This window comes from Periplaneta americana, chromosome 1 (genome assembly GCF_040183065.1).
Source record: "Periplaneta americana isolate PAMFEO1 chromosome 1, P.americana_PAMFEO1_priV1, whole genome shotgun sequence".
NCBI lineage: Eukaryota > Metazoa > Arthropoda > Insecta > Blattodea > Blattidae > Periplaneta > Periplaneta americana.
The window spans coordinates 130,163,978-130,190,470 of NC_091117.1; the positions used below are offsets into that span (position 1 = coordinate 130,163,978).

The window sequence follows — 26,493 nt, forward strand, 5'->3', positions numbered from 1 at the left end:
TAACTCAGTCATAACCAATAATCCACGTTGTAGGTAGACTACGTATTGTGTTCTATAAAACATTTATTACTTATCAGCAGGGAAAGGATTTATATGTAAATACATATTTACTTATAAAGCTAATATAATTTATATTTTGCATTATCTTTATGTTTCACAATGTGTAGGGTTGAAAAATCCTACTTTTATTTTCCATATTTTTCCATATTTTAGAGTTTAGTACATATTTTCGTTAATTTCCATATATTTTCCATATTTCATATAAAACAGTCCATATTATATTAGGTTTAACAATAAAACAAAACAAAATTCCATTAACTTTTAAAAATACATTTCAACAATAGAGATTTAAACACATGTTCAGTAATCCCTTTAACATCAGAGTTATTTGAAAATTAGCAGTCCTATCAACAATGGGAAAGTAAGTTACAAAACTGTATTAATTTAATTTAAAATTTTTAACAGACTTCAGTTGTGCAGCTCAACAGTTAAATGCCAGTCAGAGTACACATAGGTTCAGTTTTGTAAATCATACTATAAAGACGGTAAATATGCCAAAAGTACGTCATTCAGTCAATTTAAAATCAAAACTAACAAGTTACATTTCAGAATTTAAAGAAGATGGTTTATCAACTGACAATAAAATATTATTTTGTAATTTGTGTCAGTGTGCAGTATCATCTACACAAAAGTTCCTGGTGCAACAACACATTACAACTAGTAAACATCAGGCCAACAAACAACTAAATTCCAAGCAGAGACAATTGTTTTTAACACAACCAACAACATCGAATGTAAGATCTGAGTTTAACATCGACCTGTGCCGTTCTCTCATCTCTGCTGATATTCCTCTCTACAAACTAAAGAATAAGGTCTTCAGGGAATTCCTTGAAAAATATACTCAACATACAATCCCGGATGAGTCAACACTTAGGAAGACGTATGCTCCATCCATCTACGATGAGACAATACAGAAGATAAGAGATGAAATTAAAGATAGTTCAATTTGGGTTTCCATTGATGAGACTCCCGACAAAGAAGGTAGACTTGTTGGTAATGTAGTTATCGGTTTGTTAAGTGAACAATATTCTGAACGAATTCTTTTACATTGTGATGTTCTAGAAAAGTGCAATAACAAAACTATAGTTAAACTGTTCAACGAAGCTATGGGTATCCTGTGGCCAAAGGGTATTATGTACGATAATGTGTTATTCTTTATTAGCGATGCTGCCCCTTATATGGTCAAAGCTGGACAAGCATTATCTGTTGTATATCCTAAATTGACTCATTTTACTTGTGTGGCGCATGCATTTCATCGTGTGGCAGAAGTGGTCAGAGACAATTTCCCTAAAGTAGATTTGTTGATTTCATCAGTGAAAAAAGTATTTCTCAAAGCTCCCAGTAGAGTTAACGTGTTGAAAGAAATGTACCCTGAAATTCCATTGCCACCAAAGCCAATTTTAACTAGATGGGGTACATGGCTAGAAGCAGTTGAATATTATGCCGAACATATAGACTCTATTAACAATGTTCTCCTTGCATTGGACTCTGAAGATGCAGTCTCAATTGATACTGCGAAAACAGTTACCTGTGACATAAGTGTGAAGAATGACTTAGCTCACATTCAGCATACATTTTCATGCATCATAAAAACGCTCAAAAGTCTCCAAAATAGGCACCTTTCACTATCTGAAAGTTTTGAAATTATAAATAGTACTGTGGAACAACTGAATCGTGGTAGAGGTAAAGTTGCAGATGCAGTAAGAGCTAAGGTGGACACTGTACTTTCAAAAAACCCTGGATATGAAGAACTACAAAAGGTTGTTGCTGTGATGAGTGGTGAATCAACAGTGAAGATTAACTTGGACTTATCCCCAGCAGACATTGTGAAATTGAATTATGTACCAGTTACTTCTTGTGACGTCGAACGCTCTTTTAGTCAGTATAAATCTATCCTCAGAGACAATAGAAGAAGATTCACTTTTCAGCACTTGAAAGAAATGTTTGTAACCTATTGTTATGGTAACAGACAATAAAAATTGTGTTTTGTTGAAACTACATTGGAAGATAAGGTACGTCCATTATATTTTTTGTTTAGTTTGATTAAAATGTACCAATATTTAACGTACATAGTCATTTTTTTATAATTTTAAGTCCATATTTAATTCCATATTTTGGTAAAAATCCATATTTAATTCCATATTTTGGTAAAAATAACTACATATATATTTACATATTTCATATATTTTTAGTCCATATAAATCCGTTCCCTGCTTATCAGTTACCTATTTGTATGTCAGTAAGGACAGTTTAAATAAAAACAAAGTAAATACCTGTTACAGTATATTATTTTTTTTTGCAGAGATCATATGTGTAAATGTGTAACCATTCCGATTTTGGATAATATATCTACAGTTTTTAATGCAAGTAATTTCATAATTTTTGTATTCGTGTTTTTTTCTTTATATTTTTCAAAAGTCGAATGTTATATAGCATTCAAGTAGGTATCATGGTGTTAATTTTGCAAGAATTCATGGAGTATAGTAATCCTTTTGAAAATATTCACTTCTTGAATAAATCCAGACTATGTCGATAAATTTCTGATGTGTTGGTGTAGATTCATGTGGCAGATGTATTAAGTTCTCAAGAAATAAACGAGCCTTTTTAAATTTAATAGAAAAAGCAATCTTTTCTGTAATAATTTGCATGACTGTTATTGGTGTTGATTTTACATTCCCGGTGATTATTTGAGCCGTTCAGTGCAGAAGTGGTCTAAGTCAAAATCAGGCAATGAGGTTTAAAGTAAAAATTCTGTAAAATACAGCGCAAAGTAGCAATTAATATATCCTTCGTGCTATTCACTGACTATTAATAGTTTAAATACATTCAATATTAACTGCTACTTTGCGCTGTATTTTACAGAATGTTTACTTTAACCCCTCATTACCCATTTTTGACTTACACCACTTCTGCTCTGAAAATAAAATTAGGCCTACATTTTCTGAGTTAATTGAAGTTACAATTTTTTCAACAAAATTGTGTGTTCATTTATCTGTTCTCACCTACGTCATATTAACAGTAAGTGCATGTAAATTATGTATTATATAGGTAGGATAAGTTAAAATTAGGCATTATGTGTGAAAACTAGACATGTAATGTAAAATGCGGTAAACTTGCCATAAAAATTTAAACCATAACATCAGCACTATTTGTGACTCAAAATAATAAAGGAAATACCGGTTCTTAAGAAATGGAAAAATAATGAACTTCATATTAATGTTTAAATCCTCCCCTTTTTTTTATTTTCAAGATTACCTCAGCGGCCGAGTTTACCTCAATTTGCGGTATGCAAAATCGTTAATTTCTCAGGAAATAGGGAGAGGAGTTCACCAAGCGATGTACCCTACGAGATATGCCCTACAATTTTGAAGCTACTAATTTTTACTCTTCTCACAGAAAATACAAAGTTCCAATGATTCATAAATATATTTAGGAATGAATTGAATTAACCGATCACGCACGAACAATTATATTATTTCAAACCATGATACGTGATCAGAGCCATGATTCAGTTGTAAGGAGCAGAAAGAATTACGTTTATTCCCAGCTTCTGAAACTTGTAGATTAACTGCGTGTGAAATTCTTCCAGGATTCTAAAGTAGAATTAATAAGAACCATATACACTTATTGTATAGCATAAAAATCAGTGGCGTATACTGGTTAAAGGGTTTGGGCTACCACTGACCGTATTATTACACAAAATATATTTTAAAATCCCTATAATAAAATTCCTTACATATTTATGTGAATTCCAGATGTTTTGATTGGGACGAAAATATGTTGATGACTTCGTCCTTGAAATTATAGTTGGGCCACTTGCAAAGTTTCTGTAGAAATGACTTTTCAATGGATATTAGTGCCAAGCCGGATAAACGTTCTTGTGTATGAGTTGATCTACAGTAGGATTTTATTCTCTTCAACGCAGAAAATGTTCTTTCTACTGATGCTGACGTAGCTGGTATTGTCACAATTAATGTTGCCAATTTAAGGACTTCAGGAATAACTTGGTTCAGCTGGTTTTCATATATGGCAGATAATATTTCATGGATAGGTTTGTTCGAAAAATCAAAGACTTCTGCTGAATATATTACACTTATTTCATTTTTCAAACGTACTTGATCAAAGTGACTGTTATAGGACTGAAATAATTTGTTTAGTGCCTCATTCGGGAAGTTTTCTCTATAAGCAGAAAATTTTTGAGAATCTAGAAGATGTGTGAACTGAAGCTTTCCATAATCAGAAAATCTGTCAGTAATTTCCATGTGCATACGATCTAGTATGCTGTAGTACAGCTGCCTGTATTTCAATTCACATCTCCTTTTCTTCGCTTTAATGGTGGTTCCATTGTACTGGCTGAAGAATTTTCATTTTCCATATTACTCCATATGGACGGAAACCCACTACGTCTGAACTCGGATATAGTATTTTTTTTTAACTTTGATACCTCTTGCAAGTAGTATGCTATGTCTAGACTTTTTGTCTGAAGAATATTGTAGAGCACATCTGTATGTGCGAACACTCTAGCATAGACTTCAAGAAGAAATATATTCTGAAACTGTGTGAAAAAATTCAAATATCCTTGAGCCTGCACATTTACAGCATCATCCCAGTTTTCTTCAGAGTCATTGCAAATGATATTTTTAAAGAAAGCAGTCTGTTTTTCTCTGTATTCCTTTACTGTATTTACAAGCCGAGATGTAAAATTCAATCTAGTTGGTGCTACTTTTGGGAGTTTCTTGTTCATAAATTCCTTGAGTTTTCTGATCTTTTAGGAGATGATGAGAAAAATGCAGCTAAACCCGACAGTGTTTTGAAAAAAATGCGGCATTCTGGAATGGATGAAGTAGTTTGTTGCAAAACTAAATTGAGAACATGGCTGTAACAATGAACAAATAGTGCTTGAGGATACTTTCCTTGAACTTTTGTTTTTAAGCCATTAATATTTCCCGCCATAACTGAAGCACCATCGTATGTTTGTGCAATTAACTTATTGCCGACATTGTATTCTGCTATAACACCTTCCACATGCTGAAACAAAGCAGCAGCAGTTTTGTCCGAACTGACATTTGTGAATCCTATAAACCGTTCTTGAACATTGGCAGTACTGTCGACGTATCTTAAAACAGTGGACAATTGACTCTGATTAGAGCAGTAACTTGTTTCATCAACAACAATGGCCACAAAAGGTTTTATGTTCTTTATCATAACCCCACTTATAGCAAATATTAAGTCATTCTGAATTGCGAGAGAAGTACCACGAAATACTGTTGAACTCTCAAGCTGATTGGCCAGTAAATGGTCAAATTCACTTAAGGAACTTAAATATTCAATATAATTTCCTATATTGTCTGATTCCACACTCTCATTATGACCCTGAAAAGCCAATTCTTGTTTTCCTAGAAAGCAGACTGCGTTAATAAGATGCAGTAAAATCTCCCCATTTTTTTTCACAAGAGCATTGTGTTGGTTGATGTGTAGAGATTTTTGCTTATCTAGCTGTAAATCAATTCTTGTCTTCCCAAAGTTTGCAAAGTTCATGCTACTACAAATATGAGCTTTTGATTTGTCGTATTCTAGGACTGCCGTTCGAAGGGAGTTCATATTAGAAAACCCCTCTTTTGACCACATATTAGTTTCGCGGCTAAATAACAAACATGGCCAGCAAAATAGTTTAGACAGTTTAGAAGTACCACACAACCAATTCCATTTACCATATGATGTTGAAGTGAAATGGCGTGTGTACTCTCGCTGTTTTTCTTTTACGTCCATGGACAAATTTAACTCAGGAGTTGGTCTTTCCATTTTCACAATTTCAACTTTCTCGTTGTTATGTACGACAGTTAAAAGGCACTTTTAATAAACCTTCTATTACACAGTCATTTTCAACACAAACCTCACTAGAAACTTGTTCTGCCATATTTTTCACAATATCACTTAATTGAGAAATTAAAAACTACATAATACTTCACAATTAATATAACTCTTAGACACTCGAACAAATCACAGATTTAAAATAATGCACTGCAAGAACACAATCACATTCAATTGCTAGCGTACTAAGCGTATTGCTGCTTCGCGCCTGCGAAGAAACCGATCACGAGAGCGGCAACTCGCCCGGCCTACATTGCACGATGGAAACAGAAGGGCGAGGGGGGACGGGCAGTTGTGCCACAGAACAGCGTGCGCGTTACGGTCACAGGCTACCTCACGTTGCAAGCGGTTTCTCCAGCGATGCCGCCTTGACAACTTGTTTCTTTTCGAGAGCAGAGAGCGCATATAAATCTAACAATTACTTTAATTTTAATTACTGTGGTAAAACTAATAATACAAAATTATTACATTATGTTATATTATAAACTTTTTCTTTTGTAATTTCCTTGGGATACTGCCGGTAGCCCCGGTAGTCCGCAAAATACGCCCCTGATAAAAATATGAAATAAATTACGCAAAACCGTTTTTTGATGTGTTATCATATGTCGTGTGCACACTTTTAACTTGCCTGCCGCTAGAGGGCTACTGTCGCGCCAGCTGTCAAATGTTGGCATATTTTATACGTATGAGTTGCGTGACTGTATCTATTACAGGGGCATATTTTGCGGGCTACTGGCGGTAGCCCAAGGAAATTACAAAAGAAAAAGTTTATAATATAACATAATGTAATAATTTTGTATTATTAGTTTTACCATAGTAATTAAAATTAAAGTAATTGTTAGATATATTTTGTGTAATAATAGGGTCAGCGGTAGCCCAAACCCTTTAACCAGTATACGCCCCTGATCTATTAGACTGTGATACACGTTTTAAACATTCTTGATACTGAAAAATTGGTTTTGGGTATTCCATCTGTCTGTGTACAGCAATTTCTCCCAACTTATTCTTCAAATTAAGCACATATGAGTCAATTTATAGATTGTCGCACATGAAATGTACTCTTTTTTTATTAAAGAAAAACTATACATCTATGGATATTTGAAATAAAAATTCACGACTGTGATTCAGTCGAAATCAAATCTGCTGATTTTCTTCGTGATTCTTTGTGTTACAGAAAAAACTGACAAATGAAACACTATAGTTGATATAGAAGGAACAAAAATTTTCTAGGAGAGTTATGTGCATACAAAATGATTTCTTTCTGTTGCAATTTTCGTCTGTGTTTACCCTGTCCTTCCAAATGATTAGCCAGATAATGTGTCCCCCTTTGTTAAAAAGGATTAATAGTCACTACTTGAAAATTCTTCACAAAAGTTTCACAAAAGCAATTAAATGGTAAAAAAAAAGCGTCTCTGAAGGACAGTATTGTTTACAGTGTACTTAATCATATAATTTACAATTTATTAATGAAGACATTAAGGAATGCCTTTGTGTTCAGTCCAGAAATAAAAATATCTCTTCTTCTTATCTAATGTATGCGTTTTTTTTTTTTTTTTAATAGTTTAAGAAAAAATTATACCATTTCACTGATGGACAGATCAGATTTTGGAGACACAGAACTGTGAACAGAAGAAGAATAGAAAAAATTATAAACTATACCTGTTTTTTTTTTAATGGGACATGACAACATGACATTAGTGCTGTGATCGGAAAAACAATTGAATGTCACATAGTGTGGTAAGCCTGTTGCTATGGTAACAACGGTTGAGTTGCCAAAGTTATAGTTCTCACGTGGTGAATGCTCAATAGCTCTCTTGGCAACATGTATTGTGCACATAATGTTAGCATTGATACGTTTTGTCTTTCATTCTCTGTCGATTTTTGTATTTTTTTTTACCTTTGCATCAATTGTCAATGGATGTTTCAATGTCAACCATGTAATGTCAATTGCTAGCTCCCATCAACTGACAGCGTGGTAGTCCATATTGGCAACATAGCGCTGTAGTTTCAGTCTTGGCCGCTTAACTGTCATGTTCCATCTTTTAAAAGTATAGGTATAGTATTAATACCATTTGTAATATGATAATATGATATGATATGATATGATATGATAATATGATATGATATGATAAAGGCCGGTTCAAATCCTAGACTATAAACTCTGACTTTATAACTTGTGTTGGGCAAGCCCATGGTCCAGGCAATACAGGGACTTTATCTGAGTCTTAGTTTCCCATGTGACATCCAAGAATTCTTTGTCATTATCATTCATTATGAGTTTATTGTGGATATACCATCTGTGGTGCACTCTGGATAGTAACTGACGAACTAAGTGGCTACATTTCTCAGCACTAACAACATCTATGTCCCGCTATGGCGTCGTGGTCTAAGGCATCCTGCCTAGGACTCGCATTATGGAATGCATGCTGGTTCGAGTCCTCATGAGACAAGAAATTTTCTCATGAAATTTTGGCCAGTGTATGGGACCGGTGCCCACCCAGCATCGTGATGAACTTGGGGAGCTACGATAGGTAGTGAAATCCAGTTGTGAATGCCAGCTATAACAGCTGGGAGGATCATCGTGCTAACCACACGATACCTCCATTCTGATTGGATGATCGTCCACCTCTGCCTCGGCATGTGGGCATGAGGCCAGCAGCCGGCTGGTCGGTCTAGGCCCTTCACGGGCTGTAGCGCCACGGATTAACAACATCTATTTTTTTTATAATCATTGTAGAGTTGGAGCAAATAATGACACATAAAGGGCTCTGCCATTGGACAAAAAAAAAAGCCATATCTGCTGAAAACGTATTTTCGTGAAATTCTCGATTGTGGTTTTTGCTGCATTACAATACTTCTTTTACTTCGTAAAACGAAAAAGTATGTTAAAAAGAAAAATATTTTATGGTGGCTAGTGCTCAGAATTTCTATATTGATCTATTGTAGGAGAAATTACTATAATATTAAAATGAAGAAATAATCATGTGACATGAATTTTGATTAATTTCCTTCGATTCTGATTGGTGCTCTTTACTCTTAACACAGGGGATGCAAGTAATCAAGTACATATGGAAGGATATGGTGTTTCCAACCAGTGTATGGCACTTGTTCGAGACAACTGCCTGGTGCCAACGAAGGATGCCCCAGAACTAGGATATGTCAGAGAGTCAACAGATAAGCAATTCGTACCAGATGTATACTACAAAGTAAGTATTTCTCATTATTACTTGCTTGCATGGAAATATCTTTGAAGTTAGCAGTGTTTCTTAAACTATTTTCACAGAGCAACTGTACTTGATCTTAAATTTCGGTGACTATTCACTCTTAATCCTATTTTATGTATAATTTCTGCTGAGCCAGCAACTCCACACTTGTTTCTTTTTTTTCAATTTACCTGTTGCGACTCAGAATTGGTTCCATTTAAGCAACCAGTCAATATACTCCCTGCATAGGTTATTCTTAAAAGATTTATTAACAGTGACGTCTTGCACTTGAAACTGAAATGTTATCATCCCTGGGATAAAGACAAAATCAATGTTCATTTCTGCTACCTACATTTTAATTTTGTTAGTTATGTAGCCATGAAAAGGATAAAGAATTAGCAGTCCTCTCTTCATTAACAAAGCACTTGATCATAGCCTCCACACAATCTTACACCAGTCAGCCACCAACCCTCAGTCATCCATCCCTTTTCCTGTCCTCGAAATGTAACACCAGGAAAGAGTTTTCAGTTTTAAAATTACATAATGTGGTGATAATCTGCGCATCCTGTAGATATCTTTTATTGCAGAAAAGGACAAGGCTGTGGTTATAATATGATTTAACATGGCTTTTTTATGCATTGTACTAATTCGTGCCAATACGGTAATTTAACTACTTCATGCAATATAGAGTTATTTATCAGTTTTCATTTATGGCTATGGATCAGTGAAAATAACGAAAAACCATTAAAAAATGAAAATTTTGTTTTTAACTCTAAAAAATAAAATAATGTTTCAATTTTTTAAATACGTGCTTATTTTGGTCCTATGACAATTTAAAGCCCCTCAGGACGAATTTAAAGGGACCAGCACGTGTGTGGAGCTGCTGCCCTTTAAATTGACACTCAGCTGTCATTCTGACAGACTTTCTTCTTCATTCTAAGTAATTTTGCTTTCCATTCAATTCATATATCGTGCTGTTATGTAGGAGAAAAATGTGTGTGTAGACCTGTATAGGCCATATATTGTGAGTCCCTATCACCACGGCATGGCGCGTCCTCAGGTTGTGGATAGAGGAGACGGCCCCCAGATATGGAGGGTAGCTGCGAATATATTAAATAGGCAGTCGTGGACAGCTGATAAGGGGTGGTCCTCCAGCTTGGGAGTTGAACGAAGGGTTAACAACCTGTCACCTTAAAAAAAAAAAAAAGCTTGTTATGAAACCAAACCTTTGGGGAGGCCGAGACGTAGATGGGAGGATAATATTAAAATGGATTTGAGGGAGGTGGGATATGATGGTAGGGACTGGATTAATCTTGTTCAGGATAAATGGCGGGCTTATGTGAGGGCGGAAATGAACCTCCGGGTTCCTTAAAAGCCATAAGTAAGTAAGTAAGACCTGTATAGGAGGGAAGGATATCAATAGTATATATCATATACATAGGGACTGTAATTTGATACTCTTTTTCTCGATTTTCCAATTTTCAACATTTTGTAACATTCAAAATGCTCTAATGAATGCAGTTTTTCTCCAGTCTCAGTGAAATTTTGCACAAAAGTTCACAAAAGCATGTGAAGTAAACTGACATATGTGTTTTCTTCTGCTGTTGAAAGTATGTGTTGAGAATATGATAAGTTTAAAAAAAAAATTGAAGAATTAACAACTAAAAGGGTAATTTTTTTTTTCTCAAAAGTAACTGAAAAAATATGAAAAACGCGTGTCATATTTTACATACAGCTATCAGAAATAAATTAAATATAAATTGTGTATTGCATGTCCACTTTGTAAGAAATTTGTGGTACATACATTTTTCAGATTAATTGGTGTAAAAATGTAGAAGTTAGAAATTTCACAGATCCATAGCCTTAAGTAATATTGTTATTTCTATTGTACATTTGTTTCTTACAGGCATTTCTATTAGTCACAGACACACAAATGAATAAATACAAAAATTTCTCAGAATAAAAATAGTGGATACTCGAAAAAAAAGAATGTCATAAATTTTTGTGCATAATACATTTCCAAAAACTAAGTGGCATTTCCAGAATGCACCGCTATTAAAAGGCATAAAAAAATAATCTCCTGTCACAGACACACACTGAACAATGCAACATTTATAATTTTAGCTTAAAGAACAATTAATTCCTTCAAAGTAAAGACAACATCTTCAAGCTTTTTTTTAAGAACCAATGAAATAATCTCCTATCGCAGACACACACTGAACAATGCTACATTTATAATTTTAGCTTAAAGAATAATTAATTCCTTCAAAGTAAAGACAACATCTTCAAGCTTTTTTTTTATATGGTGCCTCAAAAATTATTATTTATTATCACAGAGTCACGTAAATCTGTCACAGACACACGCACTTCGAGTTATTATTGATCTGATACCAGGGTAAGTCACATGATAGAACAAGGTCAACATAAAACTTTCGAAGAATCCGGTCAACATAAAACTTGATACTTCTTTTCAGTTTGTATGAGACAAGGACCCAATCATGAAGTTTAATTTGAATTCCAGGTTTATTCTTGTCATGAATATTCATTCAATAGAATGTTCCAGTTTTTCATCATCTTTGCAACACTCTTTATACAGTAAATCTGTCTCAAAGAGGACTGTTTTTGCAAAACTCGCTAACTGCAAAATTTTCAAAATTGAGATTTTGGTGGATTAGTTAACATAAGACAGGCCTCTACATTACTTTAAAGGCTTCTTAGTAAAATCTTATTATTGCCTTCACAGTATTGTGTCAAAGTGTTATCGTTTTTTCAAAACTTACTTTCTGCTAAGTAAGAGCTATAGCAAAACTTGCTTACTACTTCAGTTAATTTCATCTCTACATTTATTGGAATTATTTTGCTACTCAACAATGTATTTTATAAGAAAAATGATAGTATGTTACGTGTGTGTATATGTGCAAAGTTGTCCTTGGAAATGACAAGTGTGTCCCATAATAAACTTGCTCTTATTGACGACATAGTTTGAATACTGGTTCATCACTTAAGGAAAACAGGGGAGGATCTCGACAAATCCCTTCACAAAACCAAACTATAGATGATATTATAAAACATGTTCAGAAGTACAAAATGTAAGGAAATGCATTACAGTAAATATAAATGTAACACAATCATATTTGCCACTTAAACTCAATATTAGTTTTATGTATCTTCGCTTCTGTAAGGAGCAAGAGCAGGACTGAAGATGTAAGTCCTCTCTTTCTAAGTTCAAAACAGTATTTTATAGTAAATTCAATTTAAGTATTTGGAACCCACATTCTGACAACTGCTCAACCTTTATGTCACTTCAGTTGACATCAAAATCTGCAAGTGATCTGGAAAAAAAATGAAAAAGTCTTTTCTTGAATACCATTTGCACAAAGCAAGAGCTAACAGATTTTATTCATATTATGAAGGATAGTGGTGATTCGTATACATTATAGACATAATGTTCGACATGCAACAGAACCAGCCACTGCCAACATTTTCTATTGGTGAGGTTTTTTATTCCAGACAAGCTTCACTCTACAATATTTGTATAAGGAGCAAATGAAACGAGTTCTGCTGTAAGACACTATCTTCAACAACTTAAAGAAGGAAGAGAAAAAAATCATTGACTCTTCATTTGTTTTCAGATTCATGCATGTCCCAAAACAAAAATAATATAATATTGGCAACTGTAGCAAGATTTTCAGAGAAATCCAGTGATTTTTCAGAAGTCCGCCATTTTTCCCCATACCCGGACATAGTTTTATGCCACCAGACAGGGTGTTGGGAATGTTGAAAGGAAGTACAACATGACACGAGGGGCTGTAACTATTTCAGTAAAAAATACTTTTACTGGACTGTCAACAGATGTGGAAATCCTCAGACTTTCAGGGCTATGGATGAAGCTGTTATACTGAAACATCAAAATCATATCAGCAAAAAGAAGAGTGAATATATCAAGAAAATTATATCTTATTTTGAGATTCCAGAGAGTGCTAAATCATTCTATGAAGTTATCTTTCAAGAAAACAGAGAAAGTGAAAAAAAAAAAAAAAAAGTTTAATCTATTATTGAGGACTCAGATGTAGTAAAAACTGAATGATTTAGTGTTTTATGTGCCAGTATATGATATTACAGCATTTGCAGAGAGTGGACTACTAATATCAGCCTTTTGGTGTGATATTGAGTTTAATATTTAAAATATTATTTTTAATTTTTCATTAACTTAGTTGTGATTAACAACAATTTGTCCAAAAATTATGCAAAATAATAATGTAACAATCCAAATTAATAATTCTGTATTTTTATGTTCATTAATGCTACAGTTCTGAAGCTTATTATAATGTTAAGTGTTGTGTTAGGCTGAAGAAAGCAAGTTTTGGAAAAACTGTCAAAATAAAGAGGTTTAATGAAAAAGTACCACTAAATTAAAGTTAATTACAAAATAACCTGTTAGTAGACCTCTGACGCTGTAATTGATAAAATATAAATCACAATTTGCACATATAGCCTACTTGTCTCCATCCAGTTTTTTGTCTCTCCTGTAAAATTTGGTTTTTACAGTAAGCAAGTTTTGCAAAAACGGTCCTCTAATTTTGGGTGGCACTAATATCTCTTATCTTATGGTCAGAATTGGGCCTGTAACTTTCAATTTCAGAGCTTGAACAATATATAATATTAAATTCGTTGTAGTCATCAATTTCTTTCCTAATTCAGCAAAATCTTGGACAGCTTTTAAAGTGAAAGTCCGAAGATTTAGCGTTGGATCATACAAGGTGCTTCAGTAGACCTCCAGTGTCATCAACTGCTCTTTACCGTGAGCACTAGCAAAAACGTTTCACATAACTTACACCTCGTCATGTCCTAAAGTTATATTGCTTAATGTGCCTTTGTGTTTAAAATGTTGTGCACCTATATCTGAAAAGAACTGAATTCATTCAACAAAATCTTAACATTTTGAGAGTACAGATGATTGATGATCATATCATTAAAGACATATGTTACATGTTTATTGTGATGAAGGTAATTGGTAACATTTGCAAAGAATTCTTTCATACATGAATTCCAGCCAACAGCAGTGTAAATTGCAATTTAATTTGAACTGCAGTGTGCAGCCTGCACTCCATTTTGATATTTGATAGTTTAATTTTCACTGAAGTCGACTTCATTCATTATCACATTTTCAGGAATATTTTCTCACTGATATTTGGGGCTAAGAGGGATGAAGTTACAGGAGAATGGAGAAAGTTACACAGCGCAGAACTGCACACATTGTATTGTTTACCTGACATAATTAGGAACATTAAATCCAGACATTTGAGATGAGCAGGGCATGTAGCACGTATGGGCGAATCCAGAAATGCATACAGAGTGTTAGTTGGGAGGCCGGAGGGAAAAAGACCTTTAGGGAGGTCGAGACATAGATGGGAAGATGATATTAAAATGGATTTGAGGGAGGTGAGATATGATGATAGAGACTGGATTAATCTTGCTCAGGATAGGGACCAATGGCGGGCTTATGTGAGGGCGGCAATGAACCTCCGGGTTCCTTAAAAGCCAGTAAGTAAGTTTTCTCACTGAATACTGAAATAACTTGACTGTTTTTCTTTAATGTATAGGCGTAGTAACAAATCTTTTATCTTGCTTTTAATTTCATCATACCAACTGTTGTAGTTTATTGAATCTTATATGATTGATTGAATCTTCTAAACATTTCCACTTTCCAGCTTTTCCCATTGAAACCAAACAGTTTTTTCAGCTAATTTTTTTTTTTCATCCATAACCGAAAGTAATTCATTATATTTATCAGCACATTCTGAACATGTCTGAAGAATATAATTCTTGTTCCATAAACTGCACACAATCCTTGAACAAAATGCTGTGAATTTATTTGGCACATCTGTACAGTGTTGAAACATTGTTTATAGCAAAAATTTAAAGTTTGCATATAGCAAAAATTCAGAGTTTGCATGTTTTTGGTATACATATACATTAGCAAGAGTCTGACTTGCAGATAGAATATGTACTGATCATAATGCACAAAACTTGCCACAGTCTATTTTCACATTGTTGTCTACTTCTTGAAGAGACATTTGCATAAATATTTTATTTATTTTAGTTTTTAGAGTGCCACAACAAACAGGAACATCTTTCATATTGAGTGATTGACGATCATTGATTGATTGATCATTGATCAAAAACATCATTGATTCATTTGACAGCAGGGAAGCCACTTCAATTAGACTAGCTCAAGAATTAATGTCTAATTCCGACATCTCTTTCGTAGAAAGTGCTTACTAAATTCATCTCATTTCCAATTCTTTTCACAAATATTACTTTTGGTATGGAGTTACATATTTCTGTGCCAAATTTTGAACCACAGCAGTTTTTTGCATGGACTCTTTAAAAGTTTTCCTTGTATCCTGTTTACAGCTTTAGACAAACTTTAGTGAGACTTGTTTCATTCCGAACCTTCTCTGTCTCATTCTATTTCGATTTTATATTTGACCTATTCTTTTATAGATTTTGGAAGTTTTTCTCGAACCACTTTCCAACTTTCTTTGTCCAATATTGAACTTGTTCTTTCTCTTCATCAGTCATTCTACTTCGATACATCAGGTTCTTGTTTGGCATACTACAACAGGCAGTATATGAAGCTGAGATGTTTTAGTATTTGTGCGTCTGTGACACTAACAAGTGTGAGTCTATGACAGCTATAGAATAAATTTTATTTCCTATCATTGATTTTTGATTGTGGCATTTAAACACTCAAGTATGGATGGACATTTATCAGGGTAAAAGGTAATTAATTATTAGGGCTAGGTATTTTATGATGTAGCATATATTTTTGGTAAGACTGATATGTTCCTTTAATATATATATAAATGCTTGTTATGAAAAAACTAATTAATTTAAAGTACTTTGTTAAGTCATATTTATGCATATTTAACCATTTCTGTGTGATAGAGCATATTTTAGTAATTCAATGGTCATATTCGGCATATTCTTTCAAGAAGTAAACAACTTTTCTCATACAATTTCTTTCTCCCGTGTTCATTTGAGATGTTAAATTTCTCAGAATTACATATCGCATTTTGTTTCCTGGAAAATGGTAAAATGTATCTTCTTCCCCTGTTTTGTTTAAATTCACAATATGGACTTTACCCTTACGTACTAGTGAACAAATATTTATGTAGGCCTATTGTTTCGCGACAAGCAGGTAGCTACTGGAGCCTATCTTTATAATCTGGGTACCAGACTGCAGACAAGGGTCTCATTGAGTTATTGAATCTTGTTGAAGTCGAAAGTATGTGTAGTATAGTTCAGCAAAATGCCAAAAGCGAAGCAAAGTATTCAAGTAAAATTAAAACAGTTAGTGTCTCAATATGGTGAGAAAGTATATTATAAGGAATGGGGATCAGATATCACGACATTGCGTCTGTTTTATAATGCTTATATACGATCAAAATTGACTTATGGATGTGAAATATGGGGAGAAGCATCAGCAACTCATCTACAAAAAATTTCTATTCTTCAAAACTCAGCCTTAAGATTATGCTTAGGAGTACCAAAAACCACATCAACTGTTGCCCTAGAAATTGAATGTAATATTCCACCAATCAGACCCTATGTATTACAAAAGGATCTAAAAATATATTTAAAATTGCAAGCCTCATCCAGATCTCAGATGTTCTTCAAACTGTCAGATAATATCCTGTGTAATTTCTATAAAATAAACAAAGAAGAAATACCAATCTATATCACAGACACACTCATTGCTAAAACTCCAGTTGTGAACGAAATTCCTCCATGGAAATGGGTGATTCCAGAACATAGCATACAAATTCCAGGAAATCATTCCAAAAATGATCCTCCATACATTCTTAAGTTAGATGCCATGGAACTACTCTGCAGCACATATAAGGATCACATTCAAATTTATACAGATGGATCTTTAAATCCTAATAATGGGACATCAGGAGCAGGATATTATATTCCAAAATATCAAGAAAGTTACTTCATAACATGTTCATCCTTCTCCAGTCTTGACACTGAATTGCTAGCTATTGATGCTGCTCTTCAGTGTATTACTCAAATTTCTGAAAAATCTATTTGCATACTTACCGACTCCAAGGGGGCTATATTTAATATAATTAAATATGTACCAAAACTATACGCACAAGAATTATTCCAATTCAGAAACAACTAAGTGAACTAAAAAAACTCCAAAAGGAAATAACATTTCAATGGATACCTAGTCATTGTGGTATACCTGGAAATGAGAAAGTCGATAATATTGCAAAACAAGCAACATACTTGCAACCAAGATCTCTTCAAGTGATATCTCTATCCAGTGCTTTGCTTCAGTAAAGTCTCATTTTATAAACCTATGGATCAACAATTGGCTCTCTTCTGACAAAGGAAAAATTTTACAGCCTGTACAAAAGAAACCAAATGACCTGGAAATGTACAAAAACTTGCCCAGACATGTTCAAACATTTTTAACAAAAGCCAGAACAGGTCACATTGTCACACAATTGTACCTCCACCAATTTCACATTTCTGATAATCCTACTTGTCTGTGGTGTAATAATCATGATGAAGATCTGGAATACATTCTTCTATACTGTCCCTCCATAAACCACAAAAGAAGTAAATTAAAATCATCAGTACTAGTTGCAGAAGACACAGCTCTGCAGTATATATTGACTACACCCCAACTCTGGCTACTAGCAGCAGGCATCTATAATGAACACCGATCAAAATACTCCTCATTTCTCGTGAAAAACAACAACTGAATAGACTACAGTGGACTTTATGTTGTCAGCAAACAGCTGAATACATTACGAAGATTGATTGATTCCATGATAAGAAAGGACTACATCAGCCGAAGCTACGAAAAACTATGAAGCAGATCAGATGTGTTACAAATAAAAAAAATATAGGTTTTAATTGATGAAACCACAGACTCTATGGAAAGATACATTGCAGATGTTATTGTGGGAACTTTGGAAGAAGATGGGCCAGGTGAAAATTGTCTAATAAACTGCGAACATTTAGAAAAAGCCAGTTTTTCCACCATTAGTAAATTGTTCGACAAGTCTATGGGTGTCATATGGCCTGAAGGCATTCAGTATGACATTGTACTTCTCTTTGTAACAGATGCTGCGCCTTATATGGTGAAAGCTGCAGATTCACTCAAAGCATTATATAGTAAAATGGTGCATGTGACTTGTTTGGTTCACCCCTTACACAGAGTTCCAGAAGAGATTCGTAGTTAATTCAGTGAGGAGGTTAAATTAAATAAATTAATAGGATATGTCAAAAAGGTCTTCTTGAAAGTCCCTTCACGTGTTGCATCATTTGAGTTGGTGGCCCCAGACAGTTCCTTGTCACTTTCTCCCATTTTGACAAACTGGGGGTCCTGGATTGTTGCCTGCTGCTATTACTGCCAGAACTTTAAGGTTGTAAAAAACATCATTGTTTCGTTTGACAGCAGGGAAGCCGCTTCAATTAGACTAGCCCAAGAATTAATGTCTAATTCTGCCATTTCAGGCCAACTTTCATATATCAAATCCAATTTTTGGTTTCTTCCTGCTGCTATAACTGCTTTGGAACAATCAGAAGTGACACTAGTGAAGCAGATAGAACTAGTGAAAAAAACTGTGAATAACATTGATGTTGTCTGTGATAAAGTGGGGCAAGATGTGTCAAAGAAAATGGAAAAAGTGTTGGAAAAAAACATTGTGTTCCATTTCAGTGATTTTGTCAAGTGAAAATTTTTCTTTTAATGACTCAGAATTAGATTCAAATGAAACTGCCTATTTTAAATATGCTCCTTTTGTGTCAGCTGAAGTAGAAAGAAGTTTTTCGAAGTACAAGGCTTTGTTGGCTGACAATAGAAAATCTATTTTATTTGAAAATTTGCACAAGGTATTCATTGTACACTGCAACTCAGGACTCGTAAACTGAACTAAAAGAAGCATGCAAAATAATAATAATAATAATAGCATATGCCAACTACTGATAATTTTAATAAAATAAAAAGCATACTACAATATCAAATTCCATACTTTAGCTTGCTTCTCATGAGCATTTTATCCTTAAATAAATAGTTCATTGTCATAAACTGATTTACTAATTTATTTTATAACTGAAATTATTACCCAATTATAATATTGTTAGGTCATATTTTTTATGTTATAGTGCATATTTCTGGAATTTTTAGGTCATAAGTGCATATTTTATACTGCATATTTTGGAGATTTTTAGGTCATAAAAAACCCAGCTTTAGTAATTATAACTACTAAGAGAAACTGGCTCTAGAAGTTGAAAACATATTGTTTTCTTGTCACAGACACACACAGTATATCATTGATTTTCAACCTGCCTTCCTGTGATACAGAATTATACACCACTTGAAAATCTTCATATATATGTTACAGACAGCTTCTCTCTTCATTTCTATAAGAATCTGTAGTTACTTACACGATAAATCCAATAAAAACTTGATTTTATAAATTGATGCAGCTTGCATTTTCCCATATTCCCTCCAAATTTCACAGTCCTGCCAACATGCCCTACAATATGTACTAGTATTGGGGATGCATAAATCCGTATTTTGTATGGATATTTTGTGTTTTAAGTCCCATGTTCGTGTTCTTGTCGTACAAGTAAAAAAAAAAAAAAAATGACGAAATGTCATTTCTTTCTGAATCGAGCTCATAAAAGAGATTAGTAATTTGTTGCTACGTCCTTCAAGAAGTGACACCTACAACATAGTTACCAATGGTAATAGCCACTGTTTTGTACACTTTTGGTTTTAAAGATAGCTACATCAAGACCAAAGTATTCCATTCACAGATTATCATTTTGAAATCAATTTTATTTCTGCATTCTCAATGTTGTTTGTTTTGTAATTCTGCTACTTGAATATGTTGTAGGCCTATCCCTTGGCATCATTGACACACATGTAGTCTCAATTTTTGTAGCATTGTAGGTTCATTTTCTTTGTGTTGCTGATGAGCATGATTTTAACAGTGAAAAGTTTTATTTTTAAACTGGTAAAATGTCGAAAAGAAAGTGGAACTTATCAAGTGAGTTATGTGCACTTTTTGCAATTAACAGTTTTTGATTGTATTTGGTGGCTGTAGAGATATAAATACTGGTAAGCATTTGGGAACTCAGAAATATTGCAAAGCTGTTAAAGTTCCTAGTGTGAACAAATCAGTGGACATGTTCAGTCAGAACAAGTCTCCAAAATCTGATGATATACCATACATTGTGCTGCTAAAGAGGCAAATTTATTTTACCATTCTGTGCAAATCTGCTGATTATCTTCTATAATATGAGTGCTGATAGTTTTCCGGTAATTTAATTGAGCTTAACGAATGTTTGTTGTCATGATAATTATTTCGAGCCTGAATGTCGAGAAATAATTATCTAATGACAACAAACATGAGTTTGAAAAGTGAAATTAAATTATCTGAGGATAACTATTATCACGAATTGTATTCAGAAAGATAATTCCAATGCGAACAACTGTAATTCTGAAGAGCTAATCATTTGAGATTATAATAATAAAATCCAGAAAAACAGTCGAATCAAAGCAGAGATAATAGGAATAAAAGGCTCCTTTAGAACAATAACTAAACATTTGAGGTTATAACAACACTTTTTTTTAACTCTTTTATCATTGCTTATCTATAATTTTGAACATGTTTTTATTTTTATTGTAAACCATTTTTACTTATTAACTGTGGAATTATTGTAATTAATTATTAGGTTTGTTCCAGCATGGTTCAGAATCGATTCTGAACTACCTGCTCATGCGCAGTAGCTCAATGTGTGTTTCAACAAGACTTGGATGCAGAATAGATTCTGAACTCCCACTTTCCTGTTCCAACATGCTTTGGAACTCATTCGGAATGAATGAAATTGGTTCTCAATTAAGAGCAGGAACTGGGAATTCTGAACTGCAGATGCATGCACAGATGGTGTAATCTGAGGTTAAGGTTAAAACACTTCGAGACTGGGCAAATTAAAATTAAAAAATAGTTGATCATGAGTGTTTGGAAGATGATAGTGATATATCTTACAAAGAATTAAGTTCGGAAGATGAATATAATTTTAATGTGAGAAGAAGCTCAGAAGGCTGTGGAAGAATAGTTCAAGAAATGTTCCAACAACATAAACTGATCAAAGTCCTGTGGTATAAAATTAGGATCGATATTTGAATCATCACTATTAAATATGTCTAGAAATTCCTCAGGTACATCAGGTAGAGGACTGCTACTTGAATGGGGAAAGATTAACAGTTGAGAGTTGTTACTATAAAGGGAACAACATTCATTACATTTTAATTGGTTATTTAAGGACGCTGTATCACCTACAAGATTATTTAACTTCGATGTAATTTTTTATAACAGGATGATATTTAGCATAGTAAGTCCGACGATTCGCCATGGATTATCTGACATTCGCCTTACAGTAGGGAAAAACCTCGGAAATACCTAGCCAGATAGCAAACATATTGTAGCAACTACTACAGTTCTGTTGATAATACTTTGCTTTAATTTCCTCCTGCCGCCAATCATATATCTGTGCATTATGTGGACATGTCAATCAGTTAAAATGGAATAAGTCAACATAACCTTCCATACAAATACAATTCCACAGTACGAACAGTCAAGTCAACTTAACCCATTTCACACATTAATGTCTAACGTGCAAAAAGATATATGTAAACTTGTCTCATTTGACACTGAATATAACCCCTTTGTCACAAAGTATGGAGCACTGCAACTCCATCATCGATGGAAGAATCACATAACCCTTTTAACACTAGAAGGAAGTAATCGTGGAAAGTTAAAATCTGTACTTATCCCATTTTAGCCAATTTCAGACTTAACCCCCTTTACACGAGCACCCGCTAATTATGGATTGGCATTCAAAGTTAAAAAAAAAAAAAAAAAAAAAATTACACCAATTGTAAAACATGAAAATATAATAATGTAAAGTTAAATGTGGTTTACGACTTTTTGCCACATCTTATCTCCATTATTTTAAGGGAACATTAAAGCATAAATCACTTGGTATCTGAGCATTCTTTTTCATAAAGTGAGGATTATTGTGATATAACATTGTCTACAGTAAGGCATAAGATAATTACGTTGAATTTTGCACCAAGATTTTTGTGAACAAAATTAAATAAGAAATAGCCTTTTTTTGAAAGAAAATCAGATCATTGATTGTTGCTCATTAATTCTCTGGATAATCTTCGGTGTCATCTTTATTATTCTCCACCAACACATAGTGTGTAATTTTCCTAATCTAGCTGGACAAAATTCATTTTTCGACTTATTAATTTCACTGTATATTTTTATGAATTTATGTTCCTAACTGCACAAGGCATCTTGTGAAGACAATGCGCGATCTTTCTCCCGGATATTTATTTGTTTTACAGTAGTCTAAACATTGGTATCTGCAGAGTGTTGAATCCACACTCCTCAGTCACAATAAAGAGCGCTTTGTTGAAAGTTATATTAAGTGCTAGTAAATTGTGTTTTCTTGTCTTCTTTGACATGGAATTTGTAAATTCAGATATGTGCTTCAATATAATGTGTAATTTAGGTAAATTACTAAATTAGAACTTCCAATACGGCCTTTATTTCAAATGAAGAATATTTATATAATTTTATTCCATAAACTCTGGCTTTAACACAAGTTACAAAATACTAGCCGTTAATAGCTGTCATAATAATTGCATATTTATATTCCAACATCATTTCATGTGTGAAATATTGTTTGGTTGGTTGCGTATAGCTGCGAACCTAACTGGTATTAATTATTTTCAGTGGCGTGGCGGGCTATACCCTGCCGGCAGCTTTTTGAAGTTTGGTACTGGAGTAGTGCTGAATCAAGGAATAACGAGGTTTCAAATAATATTATAGCTCCATTAGGACTGAAAGACATTCCCAGTGATACTGAAAATAAAATTAAAAACACCATCAGCCAGTTTTCATCGAAAATTCTGTTCCGCTGGATAAAGTGCCACAGAAGGAAGGAAAGATTTTTAAAAATATAATGCAAATTAATATTCTGGAACCTACCAAGGTGCTTAATGGGGAACAAGTAGAAGTGCATCAACAGCTACTTATGACCATGGTTGATGGTAAAGTTTGTAATGCCCTAACAGAGAATAAGATGTCTCAGAAGTGCTATATATGCAGTGCACTTCCCAAAGATATGAATAAGGACCCAGCGAAGAAGGACACAAACGTTGCTGACCTCACAACTTATGGTTTCGGTCACTCCACACTTCACGCCTGGATTCGATGTTTTGAATGTCTTTTACATATCGCCTACAGATTAGATATTAAAAAATGGCAAATCAGAGGTGAAACTGACAAATTGAAGTGCGAATCCAGGAAGAAAACAATTAGAGAAAAATTCCGAAGTGAACTGGGTCTTCTGGTTGATACAACGAAACCTGGAAGTGGCACCACTAATGACGGTAATACGGCAAGAAAATTAAAAAAGAAATGTCACCCAAAGTGCTAACATAACAGGAATAAATGAAGAACTCATCCAGCGACTCTGTGTGATTCTGCAAACATTCAGGGCTGGGCAAAATACTGACATCCAAGTATTTCAAATACAAATACAAAATACTTCAAAGAATAGTATTTGAAATACAAATACAAAATACTTTTAAAAAATTAACCAAAATACATTTGTATTTCAAATATCCAATACAATATAGGCCTATAAAGAAATAAAAATATTACCGAAAATCTAAAATATTATATTAACATTAAAATTATTTTTATTTCGAAGTTTCATATAAACACTGTAACTGAACATTCTTCCTTTTCTCAGTCAACAATGACATTGTGCTACATATGAATAATTACTGCTCTCTTTCAAAAAAGCCAGTTTCTCAAAAAGTTCATCAGGTAAGGATCCCCTTGCTGGTGAATGAATAAATCCTTCAAAACTAAACAGTCTTTCTACAGGCGCAGAGGAACACAAACTTGTATTATACTTTATAAAAGCTTGTTTCACTGTTGGATAGTTCTCTAGAGTGCACAGGGTTGTCACTTTGCCATTGAAGAATTGTATGAGCTCATATTCCGCAGTAGACAAGTTCTTTTCTTTTTGCTTTTCAAAGTCTGTTGTACTTGAGTTGAAAACATAAAAATTGTTTTCATCGTCTTCATCGTCTTATCTAACCAAAGGTGTAGTGAGAACTGCTCAGCTGATTTCACACACATATTCTGTATCCTCTTCTTATCATTTGGTGAGGCAGTGTCAGGTAGCTATCTCATCTTAAATGATGGGTGTAAACAAGCTGCCAAAATAGCTCAATTTGCTTCTAAGATCAGATCAAACATTTTAAATCTTGAGAAAAGCAAACTCATTAGGATTGGAGTTACTTGGAATAGATGGCGTAGATTACTAGATAACATAATATGTAATCTGTTTTTGAGGGAAATTAATGTGGACAGAAGTTGGCCGTAATAGCACGTCTTCTCATTTTGCATTAAATCAAGGGCTACAGCAATGGATTTCAGAACTGCACATTATTCTTCAAGGTACTGAAACTCAACATCTTTGAAGGTTGGCAATCCCAGTTTTTCACATATACTGTTTATATCATGTTTGAATTGCAATATTTGAGAGATTGAGCCATAAAGAGAATTCCATCGAATTGGTCAAGGAATCTTTAATGAATATTTCAAGACATCTAGACGCATTCCATAATGCTGAACACTTAGCAAGTGTTGGGTGATGGATCCTTGATGCTGTTGGAGATTTTTTTATGGCATTAAGGAAATCAGTTGTGGCAAGAAAAGTAAGTGTATGGCTAGCACATCTGAAATGGGTAGGCAAATAAGATAGAAGTTCATTCTTCAAATACAAATCCAAAACTTGAAGGACAAGAAGAAGAAGAAAGTATTTTGAGTATTTAAAATACAAAATACATCAATTTTATGTATTTAAATACAAAATACAAAATACTTTCTAAAATCCTTGCAAATTACAAAATACAAATGTATTTCAAATACTGCCCAGCCCTGCAAACATTATCATGTGGATATGACATAAATGTGGATGCATCTCAGCAGTTCGCAACAGGAACAAAAAACTTATACATAAAACTTTATGAGTGATACTTTATGCCTGTTACTGTGCATAAAATATTAGTGCATGGCCCACCCATAATCAAGTCATATATTGTGCCGATAGGACAGTTATCCGAAGAGGCTCAAGATGCAAGAAATAAGAATTTGAGATGATACAGATTAAGTCATACTAGGAAAATGTCCAAACTTTCGACAACTGAAGACTTATCAATACTGTTAATCTCATCAGATCCCGTTATTTCAACAATAAGGAAACTACTAGCAAGAAGGAGTGGAAGTTTATCATCACAAGTGCGCAGCAATTTGTCGAATCAAGCAATACAACCCGTGGCCACGCCTTTGAAAATTCGACTAGCTCCAGTCATTCAGGCAGCGAATGAATTATTTATTTTCGTAGAAAACTAGTAGATGCATACAGACAACATAATCATCATTACAGCACTATCACTGTAAAAAGTTGCTGTAAATTTCGCCATATTGTACCTGTGGAATCAAATTACTTCATAAATGAGCAAAGGATAATTGATTTTACCCCATCGTACGTTCGATTACCTTCAACTTTCAATCACTAATGAATATGCCAATAATTCATCATTGTTTATTGAAAGTAAGTTTTCAAGGATAAGGGACGTGTTTATATTAAATTTAAATATATTTAATTACATTAATAGTTATTAATTTTGTCTAAATTCACCCCTATAAAGAGGTAGTTTTTTTCTTATTTGAACATAATTTAAGTTTGTCTGCAATTCAAATATACAACATGTAAGTTGTTCATAAAGTTTAATCAAACCATGTTAGATACAAAAAAATAATTTTGTCTAAATTCACCCCCTATAAGGGGGTAGTTTTCCTTACATAAACGTAATCAGAGTTTGCAATCATATCAAATACATTACTTTTAAGTTCTGTATAAAGTTTCATGAAAATATGTTAGAAAGAAAAGAAGTCATTAATTTATTCTAAATTCACCTCCTACGAAAGGATAGTTGCCCGCACACAAACGTAATCAGAGTTCGTAATCATATCAAATACATTACCTTTAAGTTCTGTATAAATTTTCAAGAAAATATGTTAGAAAGAAAAGAAGTCATTAATTTATTCTAAATTCACCCCCTACTTAAAGATAGTTCCCCTCACACAAACGTAATCAGAATTGGTAATCATATCAAATATATTACCTTTAAGTTCTGTATAAAGTTTCATGGAAATCTGTTACATAGAAG

General features: G+C 33.6%; 1 protein-coding gene across 1 annotated transcript in view; it reads left to right on the forward strand.

Moving 5' to 3' along the window:
• Positions 1-26,493, forward strand: part of Npl4 (nuclear protein localization 4) — a 129,216-nt gene that overhangs the window by 29,070 nt on the left and 73,653 nt on the right. Inside the window, exon 9 of the mRNA XM_069827327.1 lies at positions 8,977-9,137. Within this exon, the coding sequence (XP_069683428.1) occupies positions 8,977-9,137 (161 nt within the window). The remainder of the gene's footprint in view (positions 1-8,976; positions 9,138-26,493) is intronic.